At 39.3% G+C, this 20,500-nt stretch overlaps 1 protein-coding gene across 1 annotated transcript; it reads right to left on the minus strand.

The window, feature by feature from the left end:
* Positions 1-1,672: 1,672 nt before the first annotated feature.
* On the minus strand, positions 1,673-2,380 carry LOC131686812 (thioredoxin-like protein 1). Its single transcript, XM_058970805.1, has 2 exons — positions 2,316-2,380; positions 1,673-2,195 (listed from the first exon to the last, which is right to left on the minus strand). The coding sequence occupies exons 1-2, from the start codon at positions 2,378-2,380 to the stop codon at positions 1,673-1,675; spliced, it is 588 nt and encodes a 195-aa protein (XP_058826788.1).
* Positions 2,381-20,500: the final 18,120 nt, after the last annotated feature.

Raw genomic sequence — 20,500 nt, forward strand, 5'->3', positions numbered from 1 at the left:
CCAACAAACGGGATAACCTCAATCCAAGGTGTGAATGCGACCCGTGCCGAGGGATGAGTAGTCGAAGGGGTGAAAAGATGCCTGATCTTTAACGGAGCCTGTGGGGTACTTGGGCACCCCCCCCCCCACAGTAAGCGTCTCTTACCACGTTATTTCGGAGCTCTGGAGGTGGTGAACCCCTTTGCCAAAAGTGGTTTGGTGAGGTCTCCTCCCAGAAAGGGGGGACAGCAGAGCGACAGTGGCTGCAAAAAACAGCACCAGAGTCTCTGCAGTGGTGATAGGGGATAGCCCTATCAACACGCTCAGCGGGCCACTACCCGCGATGCAGGTGGTAGTCAAGCAATACGACAATATCATAGAGTTTACAAGCGGAAAGCAGAACATCAACAAGGAACTGAAACAGAACCTGCTGGTGCTCCACCAGGCTGTTAGAGTCGCAAGACAAGAACAGGACGCTTATATCAGGTGGGTGGTGGGAAGAGAGAAGGCCGATAAAGGCGTTCAAACTGAGGCCTTCTTCTTCCTGGGAGGAGCTACTATGGCCCAAGAGGCGATTGATTTCGCGTAGACAGCCAAAGAGGGTAAGACTGCGCTTAACCCGAAGCGGCCCAGGCAATCACCAGGCGAAGGTGCGCGAAGCAATGCCAAACGACACGCAACCACAAAGGCCAAACATCGTTTGGACGGTGCAGACCGGGTTGGCCCAAGAAGGCAAATGGCACCAACTGGGCGCAAAGTGCCGGGCCACAAGTGGGTACCAGCCAGCCGGTGCCATCGGCACAAGGGGGCGAAAATCCCTTGCAGCTGGTCAGCAGGGTTAAGCGGAAGTCAAACGTACCTCGATCGCAAAAAAGGTCAAAGACAGAGGAGAAGTTCTGCACTGATAGAATATATTCGTAAATCGCTAGGAATTAGTTTCGTACAGACAATTTTCATAAAATATACGAATTTTTCGTACATATTATGAATCATTCGTAGTTCTATAGAAACACTTTTATTTTTTATTACGAATTTTTCATGAAAACCACGAAACGACTTTGACTTATTACGAAACAGCTTCATTCAGCAAACGAATTGTTCGCTGCTATATATGAATATCTTTATAATATTTACGAGCACCATTCGTCAAACCATCAACGTCAAAAGAGCTTCAATAGAAGTAGAATATGGAGTCATTGTTACTATAAGTCAGATAATTTTGGATCATCACGACGGTCTCGGTCTGATTACTTAGTAGCCGTATCCGTGCCCGCCGGTTTCAGGGAGATTCAGGGACCTCTTTCGCTTCCAGTTGATCCAGAATCCGGAGCAGTACGGATTCAGTTGAGCCATTGCTCGTTGGTTTTGTATGAATATGTTTGAGTTTTTCTCTGCCGGAGCAATGTAAAAATAATATGCATTTTTTTCCTACTCATTATTTTATTGAATAATTTATAAAAAGAACAAGTTCACGCGGATCATCATCTTCAACCTTTGAAGTACACGTTCAAACATATTCGTCACCGCACGTTGCCACCGCCTTCTAACCATCCTTCTCTCGACGGCTCAAACAATCTAGTGGCTTTCACCCTTCTTCCCGGCCACCCTCTGGAAGTCATCCATCTTAGTCGTTGCAATAGGTGACCCGAAGAAGGCCAAATGATCGATAATGGTCGTCTCGTCACCGGACTGGTTATCCTTCACGAACAGCTACATATTCTGCACGTTCTGAAATTTGACGAAGTGAAGCGGAATCGGCGATCTCGACACAAGATCCTTCTGCTCCAGTACCAGATCCTGCATCGAAACTTGCGACTCGACCATATCGAAATCGATGGTCCTTGGTTAATTGATGAAGATTCTTGAACTTGATGGTACGGATCTTGACCACCTGATTGAAGGTAATCGAAATGATCAGCTGTTCGTCACAATCGGACGCCAGATGACCACCGCTGGAACTGAGCGCATTCACCGGGTGGTCGTCCGGTTCGTTCAAACATTCGCACTGGTTCTTCTGGATGAAGGTGTTCAAGTCCAACATTATATGACCGTAATCTTCTCCAGATTCATCCACGCAGGCGACGTAATGTTTTTGTATTTTGGCTTCAAGTCCATTAATGTCTGCACCCTGCATCCAGTCAATCTTTGTTCTGGCTCGGTAGAAAATGAACGTTGACATGGCCGACACGCTCTGGGACGACACCGTTTCGGCACATCTGTCGACGTCCACCTTGAGAAACACAGCCTTTGGATATTACACCGAAAGCTGATCGAACAAATGCGATATGTTTCGGCACGGTCCACATCAAGGTGCGGTAAAATCCACAACGACCTACTTTCCTCCTGCTGCGGCTAGTTCGGTTTGGAAGTGAGCTTCATCGGTGATTGCTTTAACAGCCATGCTGTACGGTTTCTTGTGTTGCTATCGATTAGATGAAGATTCTAGTTACAGAGCCACTACTTTACCCGGAGAAATGAACTATTCAATTAGCTTACAATGTTATATATTTTACTCCACACAAAATTCAACTAACCGAGAATGACGAGATATGAACGATGAAAGATAAATACGAAAACTTCTCTTAGACGAACGAAATGAATTCGTGCGACCAACGAGATTGCTCGTAATATACACAAACGTTTATTAAAATAAACAAAACATTTTGTTTCATTCACGAAAAATAATGTCGCTTTCAACGACAACATTCGTGCAATGTACACTAAATAAGTAAAATTTACGAAAACTTTCGTTCATCAAACATCCATTTCTTCACACCACAATAAAATGGATTTGGCCACACCGATTTTTTTAAATTAAAAAAAATCGATGTCATCAAACAAAAGATCGACTGAAAACAATAAGAGGCTAATAAATACGAAAACTTTTCTAAGATAAACGAAATGAATTCTTGCGACCTGCGAAGTCGTTAGTAATATACGCAAACATTTATTGAAATAAACGAAAAATAATGTCGTTATCAACGATAACATTCGTGCCATGTACACTAGATAAGTTAAATTTACTATAACTTTTGTTAATCAAGCGTTCATTTCTTCTCACCACAATCTTTCTAGTCCTTAATAGAGGTGAGCAAGTTGAAGCAAAATCGACTTTGCCAAATCGATCATTTTAGTTAGTTAAAAAAATCGTTGTTGTCAAACATCGATCCTAAAATATCGATTGAAAAAATAATATGCTAATGAATACGAAAACTTTCCTAAAATAAACGAAATAAATTCGCGTGAGTAATGAAATCGTTCGTAATATACACAAACGTTTATTAAAATAAACAAAACATTTCATTTGATTCACGAAAAATAATGTCGTTATCAACGATAGCATTCGTGCAGTTTACATTAAACGTGTTAAATTTACGAAAGCCTTCGTTCACCAAGCGGCCATTCTTATTCATGAAATGAACGAAACCTATTATTTACAATGCACAAAAATACTTCGTTGCAGAAAACGACGAATGAATTCGTGCATTGCATGATCGATTTCATTATATTTACGAATTTATATTATCAGCGTGTTGGTGAAAACCGACAAGGACAAGTATGCCGACGTCCTCAAATCGATGCGGGTGGCCGAAAGCCTCTCGGCTCTAGGACAGGATGTGCGCAGCGTTAGACGTACCAAGACCAGCGAAATGATCTTGGTGCTGAAACGTGGGGCGGCGTACAAGAAGTTGACCCAAGAGGTCTTGGGTGAAGGCGCTCAGGTGAGGTTGTTGGATGCGGAAGTGACCCTCCAGTGCAAGCAACTGGATGAGGTTACGAACGCAGACGACGTCGTCTCTGCCATCATGGAGCAGTGTGGCGTAGAGATTGAGCGGACCTCTGTATGCCTAAGAGAGGGATTCTTTGGCACGCAGGTATGTTACCGGACGTTTGAACAAGGCTCATTCGGTATCAGCGACTCTATTGCTGGTATCGCAGGATCGACTAGTTACCGGGTAATCAAGGGCTACGCGGATCAAGAACATCACTTTTCTTATACACTTTTATTTGTGAGTATTTGTGTCGTGTGGGTGTGGGGTGATATAAACAATTCTACTGTGGAGTGTACACTATTATTTTCACCAAACGTACCGTACTGTTGCTGCTTCGGTTGGTGGGCGTCGCAACGCAAACGATGCCGACCGGCGAGATCCCCTCGCGGACGTCGACGAAACTGGCCGGATGAAGGCCCCGGTACGATGGTGATCCAGATGGCAGTTGGAAGGACCAGCGGGCGTTACTGGCTTGGATGCGGCAGGCGTCTTCCCTCCTTGGCGAGCACCGGCGTAACCGCGGCTGACCGCAATGGCCAACACCAATAGGGAACCCTCCTTTGCGATTAGAGCCTTTGCCCGAGGGTTTGAGATACCGACATGCTGTGCCGGCTTACGGATGATGTTCTTTTACGGATAAGGCGAGCAATCCTCCCGGATTCGCGTACCGAACCGTGTGCTGGATGATCAGTATGATGCTAATATGCGCTAAGAGGTCCTGAACCAGTCGTGAACGTTATGACACACTTCCCGCCCCCAAGAGGGAGGGGGGCACTAGACTTCACCAGTAAAATACACTTCAGAACACTGACGCCTGATATTAAAAGCGCCCAGAGCTGAGAACTGTTGGACCTTTTATAAGAATTTCAGTTTGCATTTCCCTCCAATTCCTTATCCGCAATCCATTTTTAAAAGTTTCGCGCCATCCGCGATCAGTACCATACGTTCTCTTAAAGATGGCAAACTCTCTTTACAGCGGTGCGCACCCTTTAGCTTCCCTACTTACTGTTGTGTATTGTAGCACATGAAACGTGAATGTTCAACAAACAACATATATTATTTACATAAAAAATCCAAATGATGGAACCAACGATTACGAGAAAGGGAAGCTGAAGATCGGCTGGTCAGTATGCCCAGTAAGCATACCCCAGCCGCCTTCAGTGGACAGGTGCTATCGGTGCCTAGAGTCCGGCCATAGATCCTACGACTGCAAGGGTCCAGACAGAAGTAAGGTGTGTCGTCGCTGTGGTGAGGAGGGACACAAGGCGCAGGAATGCGATAGGGTACCAAAATGCCTTATCTGTGCCAGCAAGAAGCAAGCCCGTAACCATGTTATGGGTGGACCTTCGTGTCCCTTCGGTGAGGCCAGTAGGAAGAAGCCGTCCAAGTAACACAGCTGAATCATAACCACTGTGCATCTGCCTAGCAGCTGCTGTGGCAGTCGGTCTCGGAGTCGAGGACAGATGTCACCCTCCTATCCGACCCGTACAACGTTCCTGCCGATAACGGCAATTGGGTGGCGGACGTGTCCAGGATGGCGGAAATTTGTACAACGGGATGGTTCCCGGTCCAAGAGGTAGTACACTCCTCTGCGGAGGGTGTCGCAATTGCCAAGATCAATGGTGTGTTCTATTGTAGCTGCTATGCCCCACCAAGGAGGGCTATAGAACAGTTCAACCAGATGATCGACAGGCTCTCGTCCGACCTAGTGGGTTCGTCATAGCGGGAGATTTCAACGCTTGGGCAGTGGAATGGGGCAGCCGCGGTACAAATAGCAGGGGCCAAGCGCTACTGGAGGCATTTCCACTTCCACTAGCACATTCCGTAGGAATGGGATCGAGTCATGGATTGACGTAACGTTTCTCAGTCCGGGTCTGGTTCTAGACATGGACTGAACGGTATACGAGGGCTACACCCATAGTGCACCTATCAATACGCTTTAGGATGAACTATGGTGTGCAGCATCCGAGGGCGGGTGATCCCTGTCAGGTACGCGGGTGGAAGACCAATCCCTTCGACAGCGAAGTTTTCACCACGGCCCTGGGACTGGAGGCCAACACCGACAGTCTAAGCGGGGATACTCTGGTAGCTGTCCTATCACGCGCGTGCGACGCCACCATGCCGAGAAAAATACTGCCAAGCAATGGCAAACGCCCGGTATATTGGTGGAGTGCCGAGATTGCAGCCCTACGATCAGCCTGCCTCAAAGCTAGACGTAGGATGCAGCGATCCTGCACCGAGGAGGTAAGAGTGGACCACCGTGAAGTGTTTCAAGCTGCGAAATCGGCCCTTAACAAGGCCATCAAGAGCAGCAAGAGAGTGTGTTTTGACAACCTGCGCGAGGGAGCCAACGCGAATCCGTGAGGTGACGCCTACAGGATCGTGATGGCAAAGGCCAAAGCAGGCTCCTCTCCACCTGAACAGTTACCGGACCGGTTGGCGAGGATTATCGAAGTACTCTTCCCGTCTCGAGCCACAAGTCCCTGGCCTCCTGCGCCGCAAGGCATTGTGGGTGCGGCCGAAATGGTGGCTCCGGTGACGAATGAAGAATTTACTCGCAGTGGCTAATTCACTAGCAACGAACAAAGCTCCAGGGCTTGATGGAGTTACAAACAGTGCTCTCAAGGCAGCAATCATAGCGAACCCGAACATGTTCAGGCTAGCTAGGCAGAGATGCCTTGACGAGTGCCGTTTCTCGATAGATGGAAAAGGCAGAAGTTGGTACTGTTGCCGAAGGCCGGGAAGCCGCCGGGCGACCCATCGGCGTACAGACCAATTTGCCTGGTCGTCACGACGGACAAACTGCTTGAGAGGATCATCCTCAACAGGTCAACCCCGTACTCAGAAGGTACGGATGGCCTGTCGAGCAATCAGTTTGGTTTACGAAAGGGTAAGTCCACGATGGACGCTATCATCTCAGTGGAAAAGACCGCTTAGGGAGCGATCCAACGGAAAAGGCGAGGTAATCGATACTGTGCGTTAGTGACACTTGACGTGAAGAACGCATGGGATGCCATCGCCCTCTCGTTACGCCGGCTTAGCCTACCGGTGGGCCTTTACCGGATCATGGAAAGCTACTTCAAGAACCGTGTACTATTCCACGAGACTGTTACCGTTCTGGTACTTTTGCCCTATAAACCGATCACGAGCAAGCAAGAGTGGTGAGAGATAGAGAGAACTTATTTACTCTCTATCGTGGTTACCAATATTATGGCTAGCTAAATGGAATAAATATATAGATATGTATCCACTTATCGTCTAAAATCACGTCCATTTCCTTTGCTATGATTAAATGTTAAATTGTATAGAATATTTTGTTTGTATCTAAAGTATGTTAAAATAGGAAGCACTAAAAATAAAACTAAACGGTCTAATATGATAAAATAAATAAATATTGTAACAACACTTACACAAAACACACAAATTGGAAAAATTCGCGGAAACAGGAAACGGATGGGAAAGCCGCGGAAAAAGAGCACTGGAAGGTGAAAGGGTTGGGAAAATGAAAGAGAGAGGGAGGGAGTGAGACTACTGGGCCTCTACAGCAAATATTAAAATCCCTTTCGATTGTACCATCAAAGAGCTCGGATAGACAAACGGATAGAGTTAAAGTTCATTCTGTGAAAATCGCACTTCTACAACCTTTTTTGTTTCTTCATCAACAATAGGTTTTTCAAAAGGCCTATAACATTTCCTGTAACATTCTCTTTGACATCAAGAAGATATAGTATACCATTTGAAAGGTATACAAAAACAATCAAAATATTATTGAACCGTAGGGTCTGACGATTAAACTGTATAGTTAAATCATATTTTGGTTGTTCTCATGTAGCTTTCAAATGGTATACAGTATCGCTTTGATGTCAAAAAGAATGTTACAGAAACTATTATGAGCCTTTTAAAACCTTACGTTTGTTGATCGAGAAACGGGAAAACTTATGAAAAGGTCGTAATAAAAAATAATTGTAATGTTAAATCATAATTTGAAATATCTCGAGTACTATTGCATTTCAGAAAATTTGTTATGAGCATTTTGATTTAAAATGACGTATAGAAGTATTCATTCCCTGTAACTCGTTCTCAGATAGTTTTGCTGTATAAAATAGAGTCATCGACCAACAATTTTTAAAAATCAATGCGCGTAGAAACGTTTACGCCCTTTTAAAAAATTGTGCTCGCGTCAAAATTATCTTATTGACCGTAGAAAATGTTTAGTTTTCCATACCTGTGAAATCTATAAAGTTTGATCGGAACATAAGATGATCGGTTACAATTTTGGAGATCTTCGTGAAATTCCTCACCAGTATTTCTAAAAAATCTCGCAGAAGAATTCACTCTATTTTCAACATGTCATTGAAAAATGGAACATTCCCAGAAATATGGAAAGTATAAAGTAAAAAAATCGAACACTGCTTTGTAAGAATCGGACATATTTTTTCCGGTTGTTTTACTGAAAGCTTTTTCATCCGACTCTCATGAAAGAAAGTCCCAGTCCTATTTTTATGCTTGAATTTTATATCCAGTATTATATTCTAATATATTTGAAACACGTTTAATGAAGCATGTTCTGTACTAGCGACTTTTATTTTTGGTCGCTCAAATCAGGCACTAAATCCGATATCCGGAACCATTGTGGGATTGTCATTTTTTCATACAAACCAAAATAATCCGAAAAACTAGTAACTGACAAAATATTTCAGCAAATCAAAAATCAAATAACAAACATACAGGATGGCTATTATTAAGATCGCTCAACTACATCAAACCTTTTAGAATTTCAAACATTTACTGTAAATGCAATGGACAATGGCAACCATATAGAAACCCTCTACACAGACTTTAGTAAAGCATTCGACCGCATTGACATACCCTTCTAGTCTTCAAACTACAAAATGTGTCATAGCAAATCAACTCTTAACATGGCTCGAATCATATTTAACGATACAAGAACAGAATAAACAATTCGTGTCGCCTCTGGCGTACTCCAGGGTTCCCTCTTAGGCCTTCTGCTTTTTATTATGTACGTAAATGCCATTACCTTTATAGGCAAACAACTAAGAGTGCTTATTAGACGGGTTCAATTTTTGACTTTTAGCTCCATCAGGCTTTATTGATTCCTTTTATGACTCTTAGCAATTGTGCAAATTTTGGTACCGATCGGTTGCGTCTACGGACCCTCCAAAAATTTCAAAGTTTATATGGAAATTAGTATGGATAATCGGTTAAAATTGAAAATAAATGCTTAAAATATCAGCTCATCAATCAATTCATGAGAACACTATACAGGGTGTTTGGTTCATTAGTAAGAATCTCTCGAGGGGTGATTTACTGTAATATTTGGAGCAAAAAATCGTGCTACACATACCATCAAATCTCAACCGTTACAGAGTTATTCAACTTTTTGTGTAAAAAACTTGTTTATCTTAAAACACCTCTAACTCAAAAAGTATACCTCGTACATTAAATCTTTTAGTGCCATTGGAAAGGTGAAAAAATGTTCAATTGAATAATGTCCTCATATCTTTCAGATAATAGTTTTAATTACCTTTTAGTTGTAAAGTAGTTAAAAGTTAGTGTTTTTGATGAGGTTTTTGTTAATTTTCTCAAAATAATGAATTATGATTATAGCAATATCAATTATCCAAAAGTTGGGTTTGAGGACGATTCATAATTTGTTCTTCAACATAATATTCCTATCTCTTCTCATTTCCTTGTAATTTGGCTTCTAAACTTTTCCTGTAATTGACTTGCAAGTTCTTAAAACACTCTAATCTAAAAAATATGCTTTATATCGCTATTATCAGGGCTTCAATGGAAAGCTGAGAAAATTTCCTTTCGATGTATGTACAGATATCTTTTAGTTAAGTGTACTACATGACTTTTTACTAGTAAAATAACTCAAAATTGGTTTTTTTGGTGATTTTTGTAATTATTCTAATTATTAATCAACTAAATTTATCGTCACTATTGTTCATTTGGTACCCCTTAATATTCTCTACAACTTGTTATTTGACACTTTAGCCCTATCGCTTTTCATTTCGCTGCAATTTAATAGTTAACACAGGATGGCCACATCACAAATGCAGTGGGTTCGAAATCATTGTTTTTGCATATGAAACGAGAAGATAAAATGATTTTGCTTCGATACTAAAAGAGATAATTGAATGGAGTCAAAGGAAGAATTGTCGAACTTGCTGAGATGCATTAATTCCATGATAATAATGGTGAAGTTTATTATTTACTATTTTAAGAAAATAACTTAAATGCTAATAATAACACTAACTTTAAACTAATTAACTTCTAAAAGAATACTAAATTCACTTAACTGAAAGGTATTAATACATTTTTCTCTGCAAAGTTTTCCTGGCTTTCGAATAAAATAAGAAAAGGTACAATAAGAGCCATACTTTTTCAATAAGAGCTAGTATTAGTGAATATGTGATAAAATATCCAAGTTAAATGTTAACTATTAAGATTTTCGCAAAGTGAACGAAAAATCGATCAAAATTGTTAAATTTTAAATAAATTACTGTGAAAAGATTACTTAACCTCATTAGCTGAAACACTCGAGGACATTTTTCAGTGGAAAATTTTCTCAACTATCCAATGGATCCAAAAGATTTGAAAAACAAAGTATATTTTTTGAGTTAGAGCTATTTTAGGACAAATAAGTTTTTAACACAAAAAGTTCAATAACTTAGTAACGGTTGAGATTTCATGGTATGTGTAGAACGATTTTTTTCTACAAATATGACAGTCAATCATCCCTCGAGAGGTTCTTAACCATGAACCAAACACCCTGTATATTTCTAAAGGTATTCTTCTACTGAACACATTCGTGGAATATTGTAATATTGTAAAATTCGCTAAGAAAAGTAATTAACTAAAGAAGCAGCATGACATCAAAACAAGTGGATTTTATTATCAATCATAGCAACCCTGTTTGAATAGCTGCATCTGCCACACGGGAGCGGTTGGTGAAAAGCCTAGTTTACACTTACATAACGATGGAGCTATTAAAACAGGGTTGCTATGATTAATAATAAAATCCACTTGTTTTGAAGTCATGTCCTGTCATGCTTTAGTTAATAACTTTTCTCAGTGAATTTTTACAAACACAAAATGTTCCACGAATGTGTTCAGTTGAAAAATACTTTTAGAAATATATAGTGTTCTCATGAATTGATTGATGACGTGATTTTTTAGGAATTTATTTTCAATTTTAACCGATTTTCCATACTAATTTTCATATAATCTTTGAATTTTTTGGAGGGTCCGTAGACACAACCGATCAGTACCAAAATTTGCACAATTACTAAGAGTCATAAAAGGAATCAATAAAGCCTGGTGGAGCTAAAAGTCAAAAATTGAACCAGTCTAGTGCTTATACATGCAAGCGACATGAAACTTTTCATGGAAATAAGAAATGTCAAAGACATTAAAGTATTCCAAAACGAAATCAATCTATTCCACACATGGTGTAGCAAAAGTCTACTCCAACAGTTGATATGATATCGCACATCTAATACCAAACGTGGCGTGCAATACAGCAAACAACCAGAAAATCCAGATGTTGCAAGAAATTAATGTTTACAATACGGAAGCTGGAATCCAGTAGATTCTAGCCTCCCAATACCACATCTCATCTAAGCTGATTCTATCTGGAGAGACAACTGTTATCAACGTACTAGTGAAGTTTTCAATTAAATAAATATTCAAAAATACTTGATGATTAGCAATCTCCAAGAAAGAAGGATAGGAAATATAGCCAGAACGGACTCACCGGTAACAAAGGTGTGGTCCAAAATTTTCAGCTTTTTGCTGTACTTCTCTCCACTATTCTGAAACCATTCCGTTTCTGTAGCAGAGATTCTGTCGTGTTTTATTCCTCGTTTCTTCAGTTCTTCCAGAATGTTAAATCAATTTTTTCCAGGAATCAACACTTCAATAATTATAAAATTTTGATTTTGCACTATTTATAAAGACAAATTGACGGCAGCAAAAGATTCTCACACACGATCGCACTTCCACGACTACTTCGATCCGAATCCTATTGGTGCAAGGGAGCATAAAATTCTAAGAAAATCAATGTTTGTATTTGTTATTTGTTTTCAAGGTTCACAGTTTTATCGTCGCATGATTTTAGTGTGATGAATTAAAAAAAAATTTGGTGGCGGTTGATACCCCACCTCAACTATAGGAGAATATCTTATATGCCTTTAGTCCGATGAAAGTTCTACAGTTAAACTGTTACAATTCCTATCGTCTATCGTTCTTAACTGATAACATATACAAGAGCATTCTTAGACAGCGCACTACGCAACCGCCTTAAAATTCAGTAATAGCCCACAATAAACTTTAAAGCATCACGCATCTTATCGCGAAGATGAAATATTTTAACGATCCCGCAGCAACCATTCCAAGCCAACACGATTCGATGTGCCGCGCTTGGTGTGTATCCCAGCGAACAGCGAGATGAATAAATAATGATGAAAATAACGTTTATACAGAAACAGAAGAATTTCTCATTCCGCGGAAAGAAAACATCATAAAGACATCTCATTTATTTTTTCTCTGGTATGTTCATCACACTCGTACGTATTCTGAGCAACATGAAATATATCCTCTACCCAAGAAAATTAAACTGCTGACTGGATTTAAAACTTATTGAGGGAAAATTCCCGACCCATCCATACCGTCAGGCAAAGTTCGTTACAGTAACTCCACGAGCATGAAATGAACCGGGATTTTGTGCAACCCCAATCAACACTAACCTTCCCTAATTCCTAAAAGCTTCATCACGGATGAATCCCACGCAGCCGGGTTTTTTTCGGTGTTCCATTACCTGCGAGAAAGTGCTTTTACCCGTATCCTAACGTTTACACAATAATGGAAGGGATCAAAAACGCATAACTTCACATCGGAAGGGAACAGACCCCGGTGGTACAGCAGCGCAGCAATTGGAACGGCGAAATGGCTCGAATTAATTAACTCCGTTAGTGCCGACCCGGAACCGAACCTGTCCTAACAATAGCTGCTGCCTGCTGGTGGACGGAACAGTTCTCAAAATAGTTATTAGGATGCTCTTAAAAGTTGTGAGAAAGGATAAAAGCCTTTCGGCGATAATTTGTTGATATTTTAAAATTTGCGGTAAGGGTTGAATAGCCTAATAAAGTTAATAAGTAAGGTATAATTGTGCCATAGTTTTAAGGATTTTAATTTGTAAATTCCTCACTCGGTATATGATTCGGACCCCAGATTGAAAATAGTTTCGACCGAAATGAAAAGGTCCAATGTGACATGTTGGCAATAGATAAGACATCCTTCAAGTCTAACTAAGCCCGAAGCAAGCTGTAACCTATTGTATTCCACATGGGTCTTCATTAGACTGCAACAAATTAATCCTGCCACATTGTTATTCCTTTATCTCTCCGTCGCATATTGACCTGTGCGCTTGTGCCGCTTGACTCGACCATCCATTGTTGTAGGCTCTTGGGACTGTTTCACTTCATCATAATCATCAATACCTATAGACCATCGACTATCAAAGCCGAAACATTCATTTCCACATTCCATCCACCGGACCCCATTACCGAGAAGGATCGTGTTGGTGCCATGAATCATGCTATTATTGTTCCGAATTGATTGAGATTCCTACAGCCCCCCCCCCCCTCCCAATGCGCGTTATATCACTTCGCAGTCGAAGCAGAAACTCGAGTGCTTTCGGTGTTATTAATCGACGTTGGTTTGGTTATTGCAGTCCGGCACAGGCAATCTATTTCCGCACTTCCCTGAGGTATAATGAAACAAGATACTTGCTAAATTATTCATTTGTATATATTCGAATTGTTGCGAGCGAAGTTAACCTCGGAATAGAAATTATCGCATCAAACATCATGAGATCGCCATTCTATATCGAAAGACACTACACAATGCAGGACTTTAAGCACACTGGCGCAAAAGTACACCTGCAACGATTAAACAAACAAATCTCTAAGAGAATCGCATTTCCACTCGGAAGGGACTATCCGTTACCAGGCATACCAAAGCAAGCGAAAGAGTTTCCCGCAATTTCTAACTCTTTTTATCTTCGACTACTCCACGCCTGCAGACGGCGCACTATCATCGTCTGGATAGATTTACTAAGGGCTACGTGTTCCGGATATTAAACGTTCTTTAGTCACCTTTCGTTGTGCCTCCCCTAGGCATTTACAGTGAAGGCGACGATTTCCGGCGAACTGTGTGGCAACGCCTGCAAAAATTTACAATTTCGACGGTATTGACTCACTTACCCTATGATACCACTTTTTTCCGTCAGTGAAAAGTCAAATTACTTTTAAACTTCTTTAAACATCGAATTACATCACAAAACAGACCCCGATCGTTATTCAAACCGATTGAGGTACCTATATCCTTCTCCGTGATGGTGGTGCCTAATTGAGTTTTACGAGAATGAAGTGAAAATCCAATCGAAATGGACACCCCCCGAAAGCCCATACGTGCAATTCTAATTGAACTTGAAAAATGGTTTTGCTCGGATCTGCAATACACCAGCAATGCTAGCATAGCAAGCACACAAATCACTAGAAGTGCACTTATACAGCACGTGCAAACGATAAAAGTAAGTTTCTAGACTATGGGCCAGGGTTCCACTTGAGAACAGTAGCCGGGATTCAGATAATGGTAATGCATGTTATTTCGACATTGTTTGTAGTAATTTATACGATGTTTTGCTTGGATCCTTTGTTTTTCATGAAATGGAACAATGTTTACAAAGGGTACTTATCAAACGGTAAATGTGCACTGTGAACTGTTTGGGAATTTTTCATAGTACCACGCGTTTGGTTCTTATACCAAAAGACAGCTTCGGTTCACATTCATCGTCGGCAAACAGAACCTCTATGCTTACTACCGAGACATCACTCGGCACTAGGCAGTTGTTAAGCGTTCACGCAAGACATGTGACTTTTTGGATTTTAGTGTCTAACTAGCGCCTGTTTGGTGCTGGATTGGACTCATCTAACTAGCATTAAGTTGGTGTTAGTTACTGACGAGGAGAATCCGAAACAGTAAAAAAAGGTACAAAAATGCATATTTTTGGATAATTTATCATGCGCGGTTCAACAAAGTAACAATTCTCATACTTGGGTTCGTGCTTCCCGGAGAGGGCCATCAATACGATGTATCTATATGGCTTACCATTAGACCGGTAAAAAGTCTGTCTAGTGGCACAATTGTGCCTATCTCATTTAAACAAACTATGTTCCATATTGAATTGTATTGAATATATAACTGTTCTAAATAAAAACAGCCAAAAGTTTCCGTATATATCGAGTTACAGAAATTGACCTTCATGAACAAATTTACCATCGGTTAGAAAGTCGATTTTCAGAGTGACCTTCCTGTATGAGGAAAGCAAAAAGGTGGTATTTCCATGCATGATCACACTCTTTTACTCGTTACCCCGGAACCAGGTCAGCTCTCCATACGGATACCTTACCATTCATTTCAGAGCAAGTTTGTGAAAATCGAGTCAGCCAATTTTGAGAAATAGATATAAATTTCCAAAGCTTTCGATTCCGTCAGTAGCCAAAGTTATCACATCAGAGTTAGATTGAGCATCAATGCACAATGGTCCAAAATGCAATTTTAGCAGGACTTATGAGATTTTACTAAAACTAAACAACTTAGCCATATTAAGTCTTTAGAGAAGTTTTCGTGGTTTGTGAGACCCTACCTTTTGTTAAAAAAAACAGCTAGGGTGATTCTAATTTTATCCAGATCAAAAAAATAACTTTTTAATCATTCTACTTAGAGTCAAACGACCTTCAGCGAAGTTGTAGAACGACAAATTTTGAAAAGCTTGCTGAAGACATCTAAGCTCTTTTTGTCATGCTTTTTACTTTTTATTTAAAATCGAAAGTTTAGGCGTTTCTTAGTGATTGTTAAAAAAACTGTTTTGTTCAAATAATTTTTGCGATATTGATTTGAAACCGAAGTAGTCTTCGGCCAACTTTAAGGCAAATAATTTGTTTCATGGCACCATACATCAAACTATATTTGTTGAAAAGTTATGTGTACTTTTTCGCCAACAATGGCTTTTTTGCATAACAATAGCACTCATTGGAGCAAACCGAGGTGTTATGCACCTCAGAGCAAATAAAGAGAAGAATAACTAACGCTCTTGCACATTTCATGTGAACCACCGCTCTTCTCTTTCGCAATAAACCTCTTCACTCCGGTGCGTGTTGCTCCCACACGTGTATTCTACTCCATGGCTGCATGCCACGAAGAGTAGAAACAAAGAGGCTCTTTAGTGTGTATCTTGGTCTTGGTAAGTAGAGAAAGCAACCAAAAAACATTTTTTAAATGTTCTTCCGATCAAACTTTATCTGAATTGTAGTTTGATTCGCTTTCCTACCTGCTTTCCAGTGAGGGGAGGCACAAAAAAGTGGCTCTTCAAGGTAACTCTTTGAACGAAATTGTGCAGCTCTTGGTGCACAGATCTTACTCTTTTTCGTTTTCATGTTTCTCTTTGTGCGGTCGTTCTGCACATCGCAGTGTTTTTGTGCTGCTCTATTTTAATTCGGTGTATTTCGCTCTTTGTGGCTCATTGTGTGAGCAAATAACAAGCCTGGGGGCAAACAAAAGATAACTCTTTTTGGGCCATAAAAAAGTCATAATTAGTTTTGAGCAAAAAACTGCGAATACGATCATTTTCATGATAAAATATTGCACCTTACAACACTTTTCTATTATTTTAAACTGCGGGTAGGGTGGTTCTATTTTTTTGAAATCTTTTTAACTTTTTAATTATTCGAGATAGAGTTTCGCTGTCTTCCAGAAAATAAATTTTTTAAAAACTTTGTCGAAGACACTGAAACTCTGTGTCGTGAACGTTTTATAAGAAATTTACTTAAAAATCAGGGTGTTTTTTAAAAAATGGTATTCTTTGTATAATTTTTGCAGTTTTGATTAATCATTAATTTCACTTTAGAAATACTTTCAGATACATTGAAAGAGAGCAATTTTTCTTAATGTACCGAACCACTAGCTTCTCTCGTTAGAAAGTTATATATTCTTTTTACTAAAAATTAAATATTTTTTGAGTAAATATTGCAAGATATCGTATTTGCCATTTTTTGGTGATTCATACTACTAATCGTGCTATTTCATATGTCAGCAATTGTATTTAATGCTAAGTGCCCTAATCGAAGATAATGCTATTTGAAAAAGTTATTTTTTATATAAAAATTCTCATAACTTTGAAACGAAAAAGGTTAGGTAGTTGGTGTTTTAACCGTTATGTATCCGACGCGGTACCCGGATACCTTTTTAGGTTTCAATTAATGAAATTCCTATGTTTTATCCATAGCTGGAAATTGAAACATTGCGACATCTTAGAACTTCACTAAGTCAAACTTTTGGGTTAATAATATTGTTGATATAGTAAGGGGGGGGAGTTAGAAGGGGCTCCTGAATTTTTTTACTACGTAACAGTCCGACGTGGGTACCCGGGTACCCACAAAAATGAAATTCCAATAACTAAGGTAATTTCCAACCGATTTTGATGCTTTTGGGTGCTTTGGATTCAGGAACTCATCCGCTTTGGGACTTGGTAAAAATTAATCGGGTTACTTCATTCGGTTTCCGGGAATTTGGATTTCCGGAAGCAGGTTCCAGTACTGGGATACTATTTGTGAACTTCAATGGTATACTAGCAATATGGGTATCAAAATTCTTGGAATTGCATCTGTAGGCTATATCTCGTGGTTTTGGAACCATTTGGTGATTTGACCTCGGAACGGACATTCCGGAGCAGGTTCCCTTGGGGCCGTGAGTGGCCATTCCATTCCAATTCCATTTTTTAAATTTCCATAGGATCCCGTAACAATAAATAACAGACTTCCGAGACAATTTCTGAGTTTTATGAGTTATGAGTTTTGATACTCATATTGCTAGGACATTATTAAAATTTACAAATCATACCCTAGTACTGGAACATTACCCCGGAAAATCCGGATTACCAAGCACCAGATCCATTTATCTGGTTCAATTTTACAAATCAAAAAGTGAACGAGTTCCTGAATCCAAATAAATTAAAAGTGTCCAAATCGGATAAATGAAGCCATAGTTATGAGCATTTCAATTTGTGGGTACCCGGGTACCCACGTTGGCCTGTTAAAGGTGTTTTTTTTGTTGGACACATAACAGTTAAGCAAATTATGCACCCTAAAATAATCTTCAAGTTGTCTAAAGGGTATTTTAGTATAAAATAAAAACTACAAAAGTTATAGAAATAAAACCGTTTTTAAGGAATACCCTAAAGCATACATTTGGATTTATCGTGCAAATGAAAGTATAAAAGCTAGAGCTTGCATGTCTTCAGCAAATTTGTCTAAAATGTACTGCTCTACAACTTCATCGAAGACAGTAAAGCTTTATCTTGAACCGTTAAAAAGTTAAATTTTAAATATTGCTTAAATTAGAACCACCCTAGCATCTATTTGAACAAAAAGAAGGGCCTTGCAAAGTATAACAATTTTGCCAAACATATTGTAAGGCTAAGGGGCCATGCATAAATGACGTAGCATTTTGGGGGGTAGGGAGGGTATACCAAATTTGTGACGAAGTGTGATGAGGGGGAGGGTAGGGTCAGTAGTTGTGCGACCTAGCATAAAGTTTAAACTTTTTTGCGGGCATCAAAACCCATTGATTAGAGAAAACAATTTAATGTTCCTCCATTCCCAAGAGAAATAAATTTAAGTTCATAAAAATTACTTTTCATGCAGTTTTTCATGATGTAAATTTTGCGATTCGTGGAATTACAAGCTTGTAAAAATACGGAAAGATTTTGCATGCCGATTTAATTTGCTGCATTAGTTAATGTTGCTAACAAGTAAACTTAGTTTGGTAGCTGAATTAAATTTTCTTTTCGGATTCAACCAAACAAAAATTAGTAATTTATGCTTGTTAGAATCATTGGCAGCTGCAGGATTGTGACCTGAGAGAACTTCTCTTCATGCTCCCCTTGACATATAAAATTCAAAACAAAACTATCAACACTATATTTGTCGTGAAATGGGTTTATTTTGTACGCAATTTGCTGTTGCAATGAAAATGTTGATAAAAGTCGTCCAACATTTTGAAAGAACATGGATTTGAAATAATTGTAAAATATATGTATTTGTTTTTTATCCTCCGGCCGCGTTGCACAGGAGGAGGTGGGGGGGGGGTAGGTAAATGCTACGTTATTTACTAGGGGGAGGTTAGAATTTTGTGACCAAATGCTACGAGGGGGGAGGGAGGGGTCAAAAATCGTCGAAAAAAAGCTACGTCATTTGTGTACGGCCCCTAAGCTAATTAATTTTAGCAAAAAGTCAAAATTGCACCTAAATTCACATTCTGGCCCACTGTGCAATTGGATGTAGAAATCCAAGCAATTTATTAGTAATGTTGTTCCGTGTTTTAGTGTGATATATTTGAAGCGTGATATATTCAAAACAAAACAAAAAATTGGATTTAAGCATTAACCCATATATTTCTATAAACATAAAGTCATAAAAGTTAAAGTTAGTCAAAAAGAATTAATCATAGTAGGGTAGTGAGCCTATTTTTGCCATGTTTCTATTATGACACTACCTATTTGAAGCCGTTGGTTAGAGCAGCGTCTGCCATCTATGTTCAACGCATTGGGTCAAATGGTATGGCATCAGCGGATAATTTTTCCACACACAACTTCACTTTACTGTACCTGTTCTTAAAATTGTTGAACTACCCAAAACTAAACTTGAATGAATCTGGCACTATAGCTCGTTTGAAAGGTCACAGGCTATCTGAGGATATATAAAGTGTTTATCTTTCCTTTCAATTTCTACAGTAATTTCAAAAAAACTGCAGAAAAACCTTTTATACACATTCAAACATTCATATCATAGAAACCAAACATGGGGAGTTTTGCTAGGATATGGTGGGGTTTGGATTGGGCTCTTCGAAACCTCTAAAAAAATTAAAGGGTTGTGAACAGGACACGACCACGATGACATTAAAAATGTAGCTTTTTTTCAAGAGCGTGCAAATGAATTTTATCTATCACACATATCGACTCACGTTCTTGCTCAGTCACCTGTTTTCATATGTTACACTTTGCTATATACCCTCCCCATTAAAACATAATTTATTGAAGGTCTTTTAACGGTAATCTATTAATTAATCAAGTATCTCACTAGGTGATTGGCATTATTTGGCTGATTCATCTAGTAAAAATAGGCTGGTTTGTCTAGAAAATATATTCAAAAGAAAAGTTCCATATTGAGAACTGTTATGAGGAAGCCCACGCCCGCCAACGGAAATATACAGATTCTCCATGCAATATGAAATTTCATTTTCCATTTAAATTTTCAATAATGTACTAATGAACTTAAGTAAACAATCTTAAGGTTAAGTATTTCTTTATCGATTAATGTCTGAAAAAATGAAATTATTTGATAAATTACATTGTCATACCGCACTACAAATTAAAACGGGTTTTTATGCTACCTTGGTGACATTTTTCTTGTTGCTAATTATTAAAACGTGTTATAACTCTGTAGTGTAAACGTTGTATTATTAAACCAATTCTGCAGCGTTTTATGTTATAAAGGTGTTTTATGTGGTAATAGGACTGACATAATTATATCTTCAGTACAGCGGTTTGTTTCATAATTTAAAACAGATTTATTTTGAAATTTAAATTAGTATACCCAACC

The sequence above is a fragment of the Topomyia yanbarensis genome, chromosome 3 (genome assembly GCF_030247195.1).
Source record: "Topomyia yanbarensis strain Yona2022 chromosome 3, ASM3024719v1, whole genome shotgun sequence".
Taxonomy (NCBI): Eukaryota; Metazoa; Arthropoda; class Insecta; order Diptera; family Culicidae; genus Topomyia; species Topomyia yanbarensis.